Source organism: Myxocyprinus asiaticus, chromosome 31 (genome assembly GCF_019703515.2).
Source record: "Myxocyprinus asiaticus isolate MX2 ecotype Aquarium Trade chromosome 31, UBuf_Myxa_2, whole genome shotgun sequence".
NCBI classification, from domain to species: domain Eukaryota; kingdom Metazoa; phylum Chordata; class Actinopteri; order Cypriniformes; family Catostomidae; genus Myxocyprinus; species Myxocyprinus asiaticus.
In genome coordinates this window covers 3999793-4011948 of record NC_059374.1, presented here as the reverse complement: position 1 = coordinate 4011948, position 12156 = coordinate 3999793, and the positions used below count along the sequence as shown (strand labels likewise).

Below are 12156 nucleotides of genomic sequence, written 5' to 3'. Positions count from 1 at the left end.
GTCTTTGTCTTTTGGAGAGTTTAATTGATTGATTTGGGAACAACAGTGTGCCAACTTTGGTGTGTGTTTTTATAGTTGATCATTTGGAAATGTGAAATGATCTAGAATGCTGAAGTGTATTTCAAGTCCTTTTAACATTTAATCACGTGAAGGATATGAATACAAAATATTTATAATAAAATTTTCACAAGTTAAAATGTTGCACTCAGTTTTTAGCTGCCCCGTAGGTCCCAGTAGTACTTTGGACTCTATACTGACCCCCATAGTCATGGATACTGGAAGTTTGTTTTACTAAGTGCTGCCGCTTCACACCGAAGATGTTTTGTCTATCTTCTGTTTTATTTCTTTTAGGCCACGTCCACATGAATACAATTTCGTTTCAAAATGCATCTTTTTCTCTACATCTAAGCCTTCTGTCCACACTGAGAAAACGCTCTCCCAAGTGGATACATTTGAAGTTATAGTGTGGACGGGGAAGATGGAGATATCCGAAAATGATGAAGTATTTATTGTCATGATCAAGATGGCGGCCCGCACTGTAGCAGCTTTATTGTGCTGTTATTCACTTTGATAGCATTGGTAAAGATAAATGTTATGTTGTAGAACCTTCACACTGCATTTCTTTTTTTTTTCACCCAATTTGGAATGCCCAATTCCCTATGTGCTTTTAAGTCCTCGTGGTTGCGTAGTGATTTGCCTCAATCTGGGTGGCAGAGGCGAATCCCAGCTGCCTCCACATCTCAGACCACCAACCTGTGCATCTCATTACGTGGCTTGTTGAGTGCATTACCACGGAGACATAGTGTGTGTGGAGGCTTCATGCCATCCACCGTTGCATCCACGCTCAACTCACCATGCACCCCACCGAGAACGAACCACATTATAGTGACCACGAGGAGGTTACCCCACGTGACTACCCTCCCTTGCAACCAGGCCAAATTGGTTGCTTAGGAGACCTGGCTGGAGTCACTCAGCACATCCTGGGATTCGAACTAGCGAACTAACGAACTCCAGGGATGGTAACCAGTGTCTTTTACCACTGAGCTACCCAGGCCCCCCACATTGCATTTCTTTAAAGGTGACAGGAAGTTTACTCGGAATTGGTGTCCGGGGACAGAACACGAGGCCAATTGCGTTTCAGACCGTACATGCAACAGCGATTTTTCGCATGTGCAGTAAGAGGATGTAAGCATTTTAATACGTTTCGGTGTGGACGATCAACTTTTGGAAAATGCTTGAAAACTGCAGTGTGGACAGAGAGCATCCGGATTAATGTAGACGTAGCCTTAGTCTGTGTTTTTCTCCCTCTCATACTAAACACATCCCTATTATGGATATTCTTAGATTTAATCCAAACAAATTTCTTGCGAGCTCTCTGCCGGCTGAACACCACCTTGTGCTCGCACTTGGCATTTGATGTCGCACCATTTATTCATGATCCGCGCCGTTAAAGCTGCAGGTCATAGTGGTTTGGACTGCTGGAGTGATGAAACAAACCACTATGACCTGCAGCTCTTACTTTTTGCGCGGATCACAAAGAAACAGCATGACATCAAACACCAAGCACAAGCACAGAAATTTGAGGACCTCTTGTTTGGACATTTTAACTTTCACTTGCACTCATTCTGTTTGGACTGTCTGTTGGATCACAATCCTGCTGATACCATCACTCTGGACTATACTGTTTACTCTGGCTCCGTAATTGTCTGTATAGCAAGAATATTGTGTTTGTTGTTATATAGTTTGGTTTGCTTGTTTTGTGCGCTATATAAAGTAAACATATTATTATTGTCATTATTAATGGTAGTAACTTAGTCAATTGCATGACACAGTGTCATGTGCTGTCAACATGGCAGCGCCCGTGAGGGGGCAACCCGCTCCATGTAAAATTAAACAGCTTTTATTTCATAACTGATGTGACTGGAGTCTTCATCTAATGTGAGTGTACATCATTTTCAACATATTTAAGAAAAAATACTACTCAGGTCTTTATGTGTACAACTTTTTTAATTAGCAAAAGCTTACTGAGTGCACCTTTAATTCCTGATATCAAAAATTACATCATTACTTGTGGGAATACCCATTCTTGATTTCAAAAAAAATATTTAAACTAGTAAAAGTTTTCACTAGTAGATTTTGAATTTTCACTAGTGGAATATGACAATTATCTGTTAATCATTATTGTTCAAAGTTAAATTACAAATATCTATAATTCTGTACCAGTTTCCAAGTGCACATATCAGCTACAGTATGTAATTATTAGTAAACATGATACATTTTGATATCAATAAATACACTGCTACTAGTACAAATGTCCTTTCCTGAAATCAACAATGGAATTACAACTACTGAAAATGCTCATTTTTGAAATCTGCAATGTTATTGTAACTACTGAGAAAGTCTTTTAAGACATTTTGAATTACTCTTCAATTTACTGATATCTGAAATACTGAATTTAAAATGTTAAAATAAATGATCAAATTAAAATTAGCACACTGAATACTAGTAATTCAGTTGTTAATATTAGGAATGGACATTTGCATTATAATTATTGATATAAAAAATTATCATGTGAAATTGGAATTGTAATAAGTAAGAAATTAATTATATCTGTATTTGCATTTTGAACAGAAGTGAATTCTACTAGTGAAAATTTTTACATTTACAGATAATAGGGCTGTGAATCAAAAAAAAAAAAATAATCAAATTAATTAAATGGTATGCCGATTAAATAATTTAATCGCAATTAATCGCATATATAAATATTGGCTGAGAAAGCCCCTCAAATAACAATAATTTAATATATAACTATTAAATAATTATAAATAAAATATATATATTTAAAAAAATACAAATAATTAAAATGCATTACATTATTCTGGCACACAGTTAAAGCATTAAAAAAAATACAACACAAAAAGTGGCTTTAGAATGCAATATATTGTTTATTTTAATATTATTGAACATAAGCCCATCATTGGCCTACAGTTCACAGCAATCCATTTTACAATTGAATTCGTCAATCAGTCCGAGATTTATTATAAGGGCTTGTTTAAGGACGAGTCAATGTACACCCGCATCAGACGGATGCTTTTGGAATGTCTTGGTTGCGTTGCATCATAACAACCGTTTGATGTTAACTGTGTTAAGTTAAATGAAGTTTGAAACTTTTAAAAGCACGTCTTGAGATCCCTGCATTCGGATTTGCGCTCCATCAAGCTGTGTTTGTATGCAAGAACGGGTTCTCATCTTGTGTTGTCTGCTGTCGGTAAGTGTGGTTTGTTCTCTGTCTGTTTGAGCTGCACTTTCGCTTACTGCCCCCTGGAGAAAGCAGGTGGTACTTCAAGCTTGAATTGCTCATATGGAAGGAATATTTCTTATTACGGTCCGGGGACATGATTAATTGCGTAAATTTTTTTAACATGTTTTTTTTTTTTTTTATATATATAATTAATCGCACTGAATTAACATGTTAAATTGACAGCCCTAACAGATATCAATAATTATGTTTAATAATATGTCAAATAATTTTTGATATCAAGAGTATGACGTAATTTTTATATCAAGAAGTAACGTTTTTACTAGTGCAAACCTAATTACTAATATCAAAAATGAGCAATTTCACTAGTGAAATTTGAATTTTAGATATCGCCCGGCCTGGTCAATAGCGCAAGTTTGGGGCAGGACTATCTGTCTGTCGACCAATGCGTGTTCATTTTTGCAAAGTACTTTGGTTACACTAGTGGCACAGAATTGTTAACCTCTGTTATCTACTGGATAGAAACATGAATGGTTTTGTGAATGTGCCAATAAGTTCACTTACATCATTATTACACAACATGAATCATTATCATGAATCATATATATCTTATCTCTCATCTTTTATCTACCCTCTCTATTACTGTGCATTTCAAAATCAGTGGCAGCACATCAAACGGCTTCATGTTTCTAATGTGAAAAGTATAACCATCACAAGCTCACTAACCTACTGTAACACAAACCATAGGCAAACCTTACTGCAACACTGCAGAGGCATTGCATAGCTGATAAAAAAAACAGTAATGAACAATTTCTGTCCCCTAAATCATCTGGCAAGTAGCAAGAAACAAACTCTACATATAGCTGCAAGCAGCAATTATCGGAATTCAGCAGTTAAAGGAAGCTGAAAATATAGGACTTCAAATAAATGCATGTACAATGATTAATCCTTTAATAGCTTGTGTTAATGTGTTAATTATGACTGCTCTAGTGGGAGGTTTGTTTATTAACTTATTTCTCAGTGTGTGCTTTGCATTATCTGACCTGCCAGGCCTCCAGTTCTTGTGAAAGTTCTAGTTTGCGCTGAATGGCCTCCAGCAGCTGGTTGTTTAAACACATCATATCATGTTTAGTTCTCATCAGCTCTGTCTCCATCGCTGTTTTCCTGCGTGAAAGAAAAACAAAACTCTTGTCTACTCTAGAAAAGTGAAGTATACTGTAGAAATACACCTATTCCAAAAACATTCCACTCACATAAACAATTCTGTAATATCCATGGGCGTAGCACTCTTTAAAAAGATTTGGTCCCTAACACTTTTTCAAGCTAAACCCATATCGAGTCCAAATGGTGGATTTGTATACAGTATTATTTGCGTTTTGTTACTTTGTGCTGATTGGGCAACCATCCAGCCAATCACAGGTGAGTTTCATGAGCCGAAACAACCCTTACGTAATAGGCCGTCAGTCAGACAGTCTAATCAACAGGGCTCTGTTCATTTCTACAAAGTTGATTTCAAGAATGCTCATTTATCCATGTTTTTATCTGCACTGATGTTGATCTAAATGAATAATCTAGAGATGAGGAACACACAAACGAGAGCTATTTATCAGCATATCGTTCTTGATTGGCAGCATTACATGAAATGCACTGCAGAAGAAAAACAAAGGACAATCCTTCTTTTAAGCACACACTGTAAGTGGAGTTTACATCAGCGCATGAGTCTTCATTAAGTTATGCTTTTCACATTATGTTTGTAAGGTAACAGTTTGATCGGTTGTTTTTGCCAGTTTAAGCAGATTACTAGATCTGTGTTAAATATGTAAAGCTTTTTTAATATCAGCTCCTGATTTTTACCTCTATGTTGGTGTGCAGTCAATAAACTGTAGGAAAAAAGATAGATCTGCTGTGTTCTTAAAACACATGCATTTTACTGAAGTGAATAGACATGTAGACACAAAAATGTAGGGACGTTATTGAAACTCATAATAATATAAGACTATAATTGTTGTCTTTTGATAAAAGTCATGACAGCAGCTCACAAACTATAGGGAAATGATAGATTTGCTTTGATCTTATAATGCTCAAAACCTCTACTAAAGTCTCTTTGTAGATCTGTAGACATACACATTTTAAAGTATTAAAATTTTCTTTTGATCGTTGATTCAGTGATTAACTCATTTCACACAAGACGCTCATTTGTCACCACCTTCTGACAGCTGTCCCCCCCCCCCCCCACACACACACACACTTTTAAAATGATTGCTCCAACCCTGGTAATATCTATATTTACTTTTTCATAAACATTTGTATTAATCACAGCTCTAAGTAAATCAATATTTACTTAGCAATGGCATCATCACGGTCCTTGATGGCCTGTTGAACAACTTCTTTATCCAGTATTCTCTCCGCACGCTGCTTGAGCTCCGTGTTCTCCACTATAAGACACTTATTCTGAGAGAGAAGAAAAATTATTTGAATGATTCTGAAATGTCTGACTAATGCTAATGTTGTGATCTTAATATTTCTTAAGTGTAAGAGAACACAAGAAAAATACTAAAAGGTAAACATCACAAGCTGATGCACTGTATTAGCTCTGCTTGAAATCTTAAAATCTGCTATCAAAAGACTATACACAACAAAAGTGTAAAACTTGTAATACTGTTCTTAACCCTGGTTGCAAATAAAAATAAAAAATAATATATATATATATATATATATATATATATATATATATATATATATATACATATATATATATATACATATATATATATATATATATTATCAAAATAGCAAAAAAAAAAAAGAAAAAAAAAGGTATCGTTTTAAAATTTAGAAGCTCTACTTTACAATGCACGTATGCATTATGACCTGAACAAGTGCTTTGAAATTTACAGACAAACCAGAAGTGTTCCATTTTGATGATTTATCAATAATTTTGCACTGCACATTTATTGCAATCAGTAAAAACATCAAACTGATCAAGTAGCCATGTGGCATATGTCTTTGGAAAGTTCTCAAAGAGTAGAATACAACCAGCCTATTTGTTGTACTCACAGACAACAATATAGCAAGTAATAGCTAAGTATATCTCTTTGACATACATGTAAACAGATGTTGCTTATAAAGTATGCCACGTTTTCGCTTATAACTTCACAGGAATAAAACGTAAAATAAAATACCTAGAGGAGGTGATTATCTATAAAACGTGCCCACACACAACGTAATCTGATGCATAGATCATTAGATAATATGAAGCACAATGTGCACACAGCACATAATGTGAAATTTAGGTAAAAACACGTTAGCTTTCCTGGATCAAATTATTTTATCGAAAATGGTATAGTACGTTGTCCAGCATAATAGAACACTAAACCAATTGTATTTGGATTCATGGATTGTCCACTCTAATTACATATGGCCACCAAGAGATGGCGCCAAGTACATGACACAGACTCAATGATGACTCAGATGACACAGAATGGAACTGAATGAGATCTCGTTACTCATGCCTGCGTCTTTGGAGAGAGAGCATACCTTTATTCATTGTTGTATTTGCATGTGTAATTAGTTTTTATATACATTTATTATGTTTTATTTGTTTGGAGAAGTTTTTGTGTCATATCAACACAACATTTTACTCAGGTACAATTTTTCAGAGCTACCTTATTCACATCCTGAGATATATAATGTCAAATCATAAAAATAAGAAAAAAGTTGGCAAGTTTTTTTGTGGTTTTCAGCAGTTTCTTAAGCTGAGAGTCTCAGAATTTATCATAATCTATATCATTAAAATGATACCAAACACTTGAACCTTTTTTAGTTTTTTGTTGAGTTATAAGCCTTTAATTTTGGGTATGACACTGAAACAGGAAATCTTTAAAAACACCTTCAGAGCTTAAAACCTGGGTTAAATCTCAACATTACAACTGAATGCATTGGGGGACCCTGGGATACGTGATGTCTAGGTGATAAGAGATGCTGTGTGTGTGTGTGTGTGTTACATTATTCAAAATGCCCAACCCTAGAATATAGGTTGAAAGCATGTTGTTTAGAACAGACATACTAGTGTGGCTTGGTCTGAAGGTCATCTAAGACAAATTTCATGCAGATCGGACAAAATTTGTAGAAGTAGGAGAATGTAGGAGTAGTGGAAAAAAGTTTTCGTTCAAATTCAAAATAGCGTAAATCTAGTCAGGTGGAAATTAAAATCATGGTATGAAAAGAAAAAAGAAAAATAATGTTTCTAGCACACATGGTTCAAAAGTTATAAGCAAAAATGTAAGTACAAATTTGACCTGTTGGTGGCGCTAGACGGTTTGAGATAGAGACCCCAAATTTGCTACCAGGAATGTTCAGACTCTCCCCTATCAGTGTGCCAAATGTCACAACTTTTTACCATACTCTTCTATGGGCTGCCATACACCTAATTGGTGGAATAATAATAATACTATGCAGAAACCAATGGATACTAAAACAAGGGCTTCGCCTTTGGGACTATAAACAATATAAGGACTTATGCTACATTTAACCCTGGTTTAACGTTGACTGACTTTTAACCCTGGATTTAGGAAACAGACAACCTCTCATTAAATATTCAAAAGCTTAACTTTTTAGTCACGGAAACTTTTACATGCTGTCTAGTTTCAGCATCTGAGTGTTAAAAACAGTTAAAATGTTGAAAAGGTTGCATTCTCATGTGGGGCCATACTCGCCCGAAGGATGTTATAAACCTAGTGAATATGCAAATTAGAATGTTAACCCAGAATTTACAAAAGCGTTAAATCTCAAACCCTTTTGACATTTAACTGTGTGCAGGTTATGAATTATAGATATTCACAATTAAATTTTCACTAGTTAAAATGCTGATTCTTGGTATCAGCAATGGAATTACTACTAGTGAAAATGCAGATTTTTGATAGCAGTAATTACATTTGTGCTAGTGAAAATGTTTTTTCTTGATATAAAAAATTACGTAATTATTCACGGAAACACTCACTCTTGATTTAAAATATTACATATAAACTAGTAAAACATAATTACTGATATTTGTATGTTCATTTTCACTAGTAGAATTTCACAAGGATCTGCCATTCACTCCTGCTCAAAACACAATAACAGATACCTTTAATTAATTTCTGACTAGTTAAAATCATTTTTGATATCAATAATTACCATTACTAGTACAAATATCCATTCCTGATATCAACAATTGAATCACAACTAGTAAAAATGCTAATTTGTATATCTATACATGTATTTTAACATGTTAGATTTGGTATTTCCAATATCTGGAAATGGATTTCAGATATCAATATACTGAAGAGTAATTAAACATATCTTTACTGGCTTTCTGACTAGTTACAATGGCATCATATCGAAAATGAGCATTGCCACTAGTGAAAACCAAGTTACAGATATCAAAAATTAGCATTTATACTAGTTGTAATTCAATTGTTGATATCAGGAATAGATGTTAGGACTTGTAACAATGTAATTATTGATATACATTTTTTTTTGTCTTTACTAAAGAGTAGTACATAGCTGATATGTGAAATTGTAATTTCAACTAGTATGTAATGATATACAGATATCTGTAATTGTGTTTTGAACAGGAGTGAATGACAGATCATTGTGAAATTATACTAGTGAGAATGCTAGATATGACACAAAAATTACTAATTGAAAATCCATTTTGATATCAAGAATTGTTTTTACAAGTGCAAACCTAGTTACTAATATCAAAACTGAGCATTTTCACCAGTAGTAATTCCATTGCTGATATCAAGAATTAGCATTTTAACACGCAAAATATATAGCCCATGATTAAATGTCAAAAGGGCTTTCAAAATGAATTAATAAATTAATTTCTAACCCAGTGTGAAGTATGAAGAACAGTGTGAGACAAGGAACAAGATTGCATAGGATTACATTAACCCTGAATTAACTATTTTAATTGTGAAATGCCCAACAGAGGGTCAGTAACGGCTAGTTTAAGTTATCTGGTCATGCTGTGTTCTTTTTCTACTTTTCTGACACAAAAATTCCTCAGGCTTTGCCAGGCACTCCAAACAATGGGCACATTTTTCAGGAAACTGACCCCAGAGCAGTGGCAGTGCTATTGGACTGTTATTAGATGCATCTGAATGGATGAATGCATGAGGAATGGTCACCTGATCCAGAAGCTCCTGTAGCCGTTTAGTGTTCTCACAAGGATCGTTCACCGCTCCCACAATGGACTTTCTCATTTCCTGCAGACACAAACGATACACAAGTTAGCACTGCATGGCGGTCGGCCCAGGAGAGTCAGTGAAGTGTCCTCTTTGTTAGAGGCTGATGGCAGGGCGTATCTCTCCACAGCATCAGTATCAGGTAACACACATAAATGAGCCTCTGTTCCATCTCTCTTTCTGTTTCTCTCTCTTTCAATCTCCCTCTAGCTACATTTGTGGCTTCATTGATGCATTAACACACCCTGATATGAACAAAACACTCTAACACAATTCCCAGATCAATGCAAACAGCAGCACTCCTCCACAGAAAACCAGGCCATCAAACAATATCAACTGGACAAAACTAGGACAACAATGTATTATGAATAGTGTTGTGGAAAGCTGTATAATAACCAAACCTTTTGCCCATTAATAATATAGCACATACTGTACATTTAGTAAAATTAGTAGCATCGCTACTTTTAGTTAACTACTCCCCAACAGTGCTAATAAACATATCTTCTGGAAATTTTTACAAGCCATGAAGACAATCAGAATCAGTGTCAACTGTCCAAAGTCTCTGACTACATAATTCAATTTGAGTTCCACTGAAACATGAGACAGTATGAGATTTTAGAATATGTTGTGGAAGGTAATACATTCTATTCAACACAGAATGGAACAGCAGTAGGTAACGGGTCAGCTACTGACATGTTTGTCAATGTTTCCCAAAGCAGTTTCACCTGTAGTGTGTCACAGTGTACGATTCTTTGTGCTGTATGCTTCAATTGTGTCAGCATGCCCTGCAGGCTGTCATGCGAGTTGTGCTCAGCCTCTGAGTTGCAGGTCACGGGTCGCAGTATTTCCAGGATGTAGTGCACTTCCTGGGAGACCTGCAGAATGAGTGGAGATTGATGGATGTTTAGTTTCGACCAAGTGTCAAATAATAAGTTAGAAACAATGGATGTGCACAAATAATCTCCTGCACTAGCTAGTCGACTATTAACATTGTGCGACCCCCACGTCCACATGTGTGGACGTTGTATTTTGGCTTCGCTATACGCAATGCATAATTTAATTTAAACTGACTGATCTCAGTTCAGGAGACTCTGTGCTGTCAGTAAAGGGTTAAACTTTCGACGTACAGAGTCATGTGACAAAACAACATGGTGGTGATCACAGATGAGTTTGTGTTTGGTTGAAACGCCAACAAAACTACATCTGGTAAGAAACCTAATTATGTTTTTACATTAAAACCAGTTTGAGTCAAAAGATTAGAGTCTCTAGTTTCATCCAATATGCCATTTTAAAAATTTTAAAAAGTACACATTCGTGGACCGTATGCTCATTTTCAGTTAAAATTTCCTATATTCACTGTGCTTTATCAATGGATGCATCCAAAAACTGGAAAATGCTGCTTTCAGAGACTTTATATGGAATTAGGATGAAAATAAGGTGCATTGCAAACTGTTCTGAGACCAGTGCAGACAGACAGCTCAATGGAGGTTAAGTAATTCACTAAATAGGGAGCAAGGGAGCATCCTATAGCTCACTATGCAGCTAAGTGCATTCAATCCAAATATCCTATTTAAAGTTCAGTTTCAGGCTGCAGATCATGTTTGGATCACTCAACTGTTTGGCAGATATGGGACAATGATAATCAGTACATAGATTCAGAATGTATTATTTATACTTTTATTTTAACATGGTTAGCAGCGATTGGATAACACTGGCCATTACTTTGAATCAGAATTATTTATGCTAATTTCTGAAACGTCTCAAAAACATGAATAACCAACACTCTTGGAAATATAATAAACAATTAGTTAAAAAAAAATCTGACTTTCTATAGCTTGGTATTATTAAAAATGTCACAACTTAGTCTCACTGTCCACATATGCTGACATACATTTTTAGGGAAACTATTTGGTCTAAAAAATGGACAATGCACACAGCAGTCACGCAGTATTCTTTGCGCATTTGCCGGCTGCAGGTAACACCGAATTATGCTGTACTTTCCCCCTGAATCAAAGTATCTCCCACCAATATGATGCCGTCATTGTGTGTTCTTTCAAGCAAAGCCAAGTGTGGCAATACTTGTAATATTTTGATTCTTATTGAATTCTACTTTATTGGTGTTCGGTTCTTGTTGGAGTCATGCAAACCAACAGACGAGGATCTGCTTTTATGGTGAAAAGAAACTGTGAAGCGGTAAGAGAAACTTGGAAGCTTATCCGACCAGTATGTGTGTATGTGCGTTAAATCTCTTAACAGGGGCAGAGCTCATTTTTTAAAAAGCCAACTTGCACTACTTGTTTTTCTGAATAATAACATGTGAAATGAAAAAAATTGGATTTATGTACATAATATATACACATTATGTGCCCTAATGCCGTCAGTATTGGTTTCTACATAAGCTCCGGGTGAGTGCAAAAGTTTTTTACTGTTATTTTTATTATTATTATTTTAATTTTCATTAATGCATATTTTTTATTACATTTTTTTCCCAAAAGAAGCATAGTTTGTTGAAGTTACATTATTTTGAATCCGTTCTTGGTAACATTTGTAAATAAAACAACATATACATTTCACGTACATGTCACACTTGCTATTTTTAACTTTTAACATTTTAAGTTACGAGTACTAAATTACTCGTTTTTTGTGGATTAAAGTACTCGACTACAA

The 12156-nt window shown here is 35.2% G+C and overlaps 1 protein-coding gene across 1 annotated transcript in view; it reads right to left on the bottom strand.

Moving 5' to 3' along the window:
* Positions 1 to 12156, bottom strand: part of LOC127422267 (BICD family-like cargo adapter 1) — a 37018-nt gene that overhangs the window by 2845 nt on the left and 22017 nt on the right. Inside the window, exons 6-9 of the mRNA XM_051665667.1 lie at positions 10215 to 10364; positions 9433 to 9510; positions 5601 to 5710; positions 4303 to 4423 (exon numbers count right to left, since the gene is read on the bottom strand). Coding sequence (XP_051521627.1) covers positions 4303 to 4423; positions 5601 to 5710; positions 9433 to 9510; positions 10215 to 10364 — 459 coding nt within the window. The remainder of the gene's footprint in view (positions 1 to 4302; positions 4424 to 5600; positions 5711 to 9432; positions 9511 to 10214; positions 10365 to 12156) is intronic.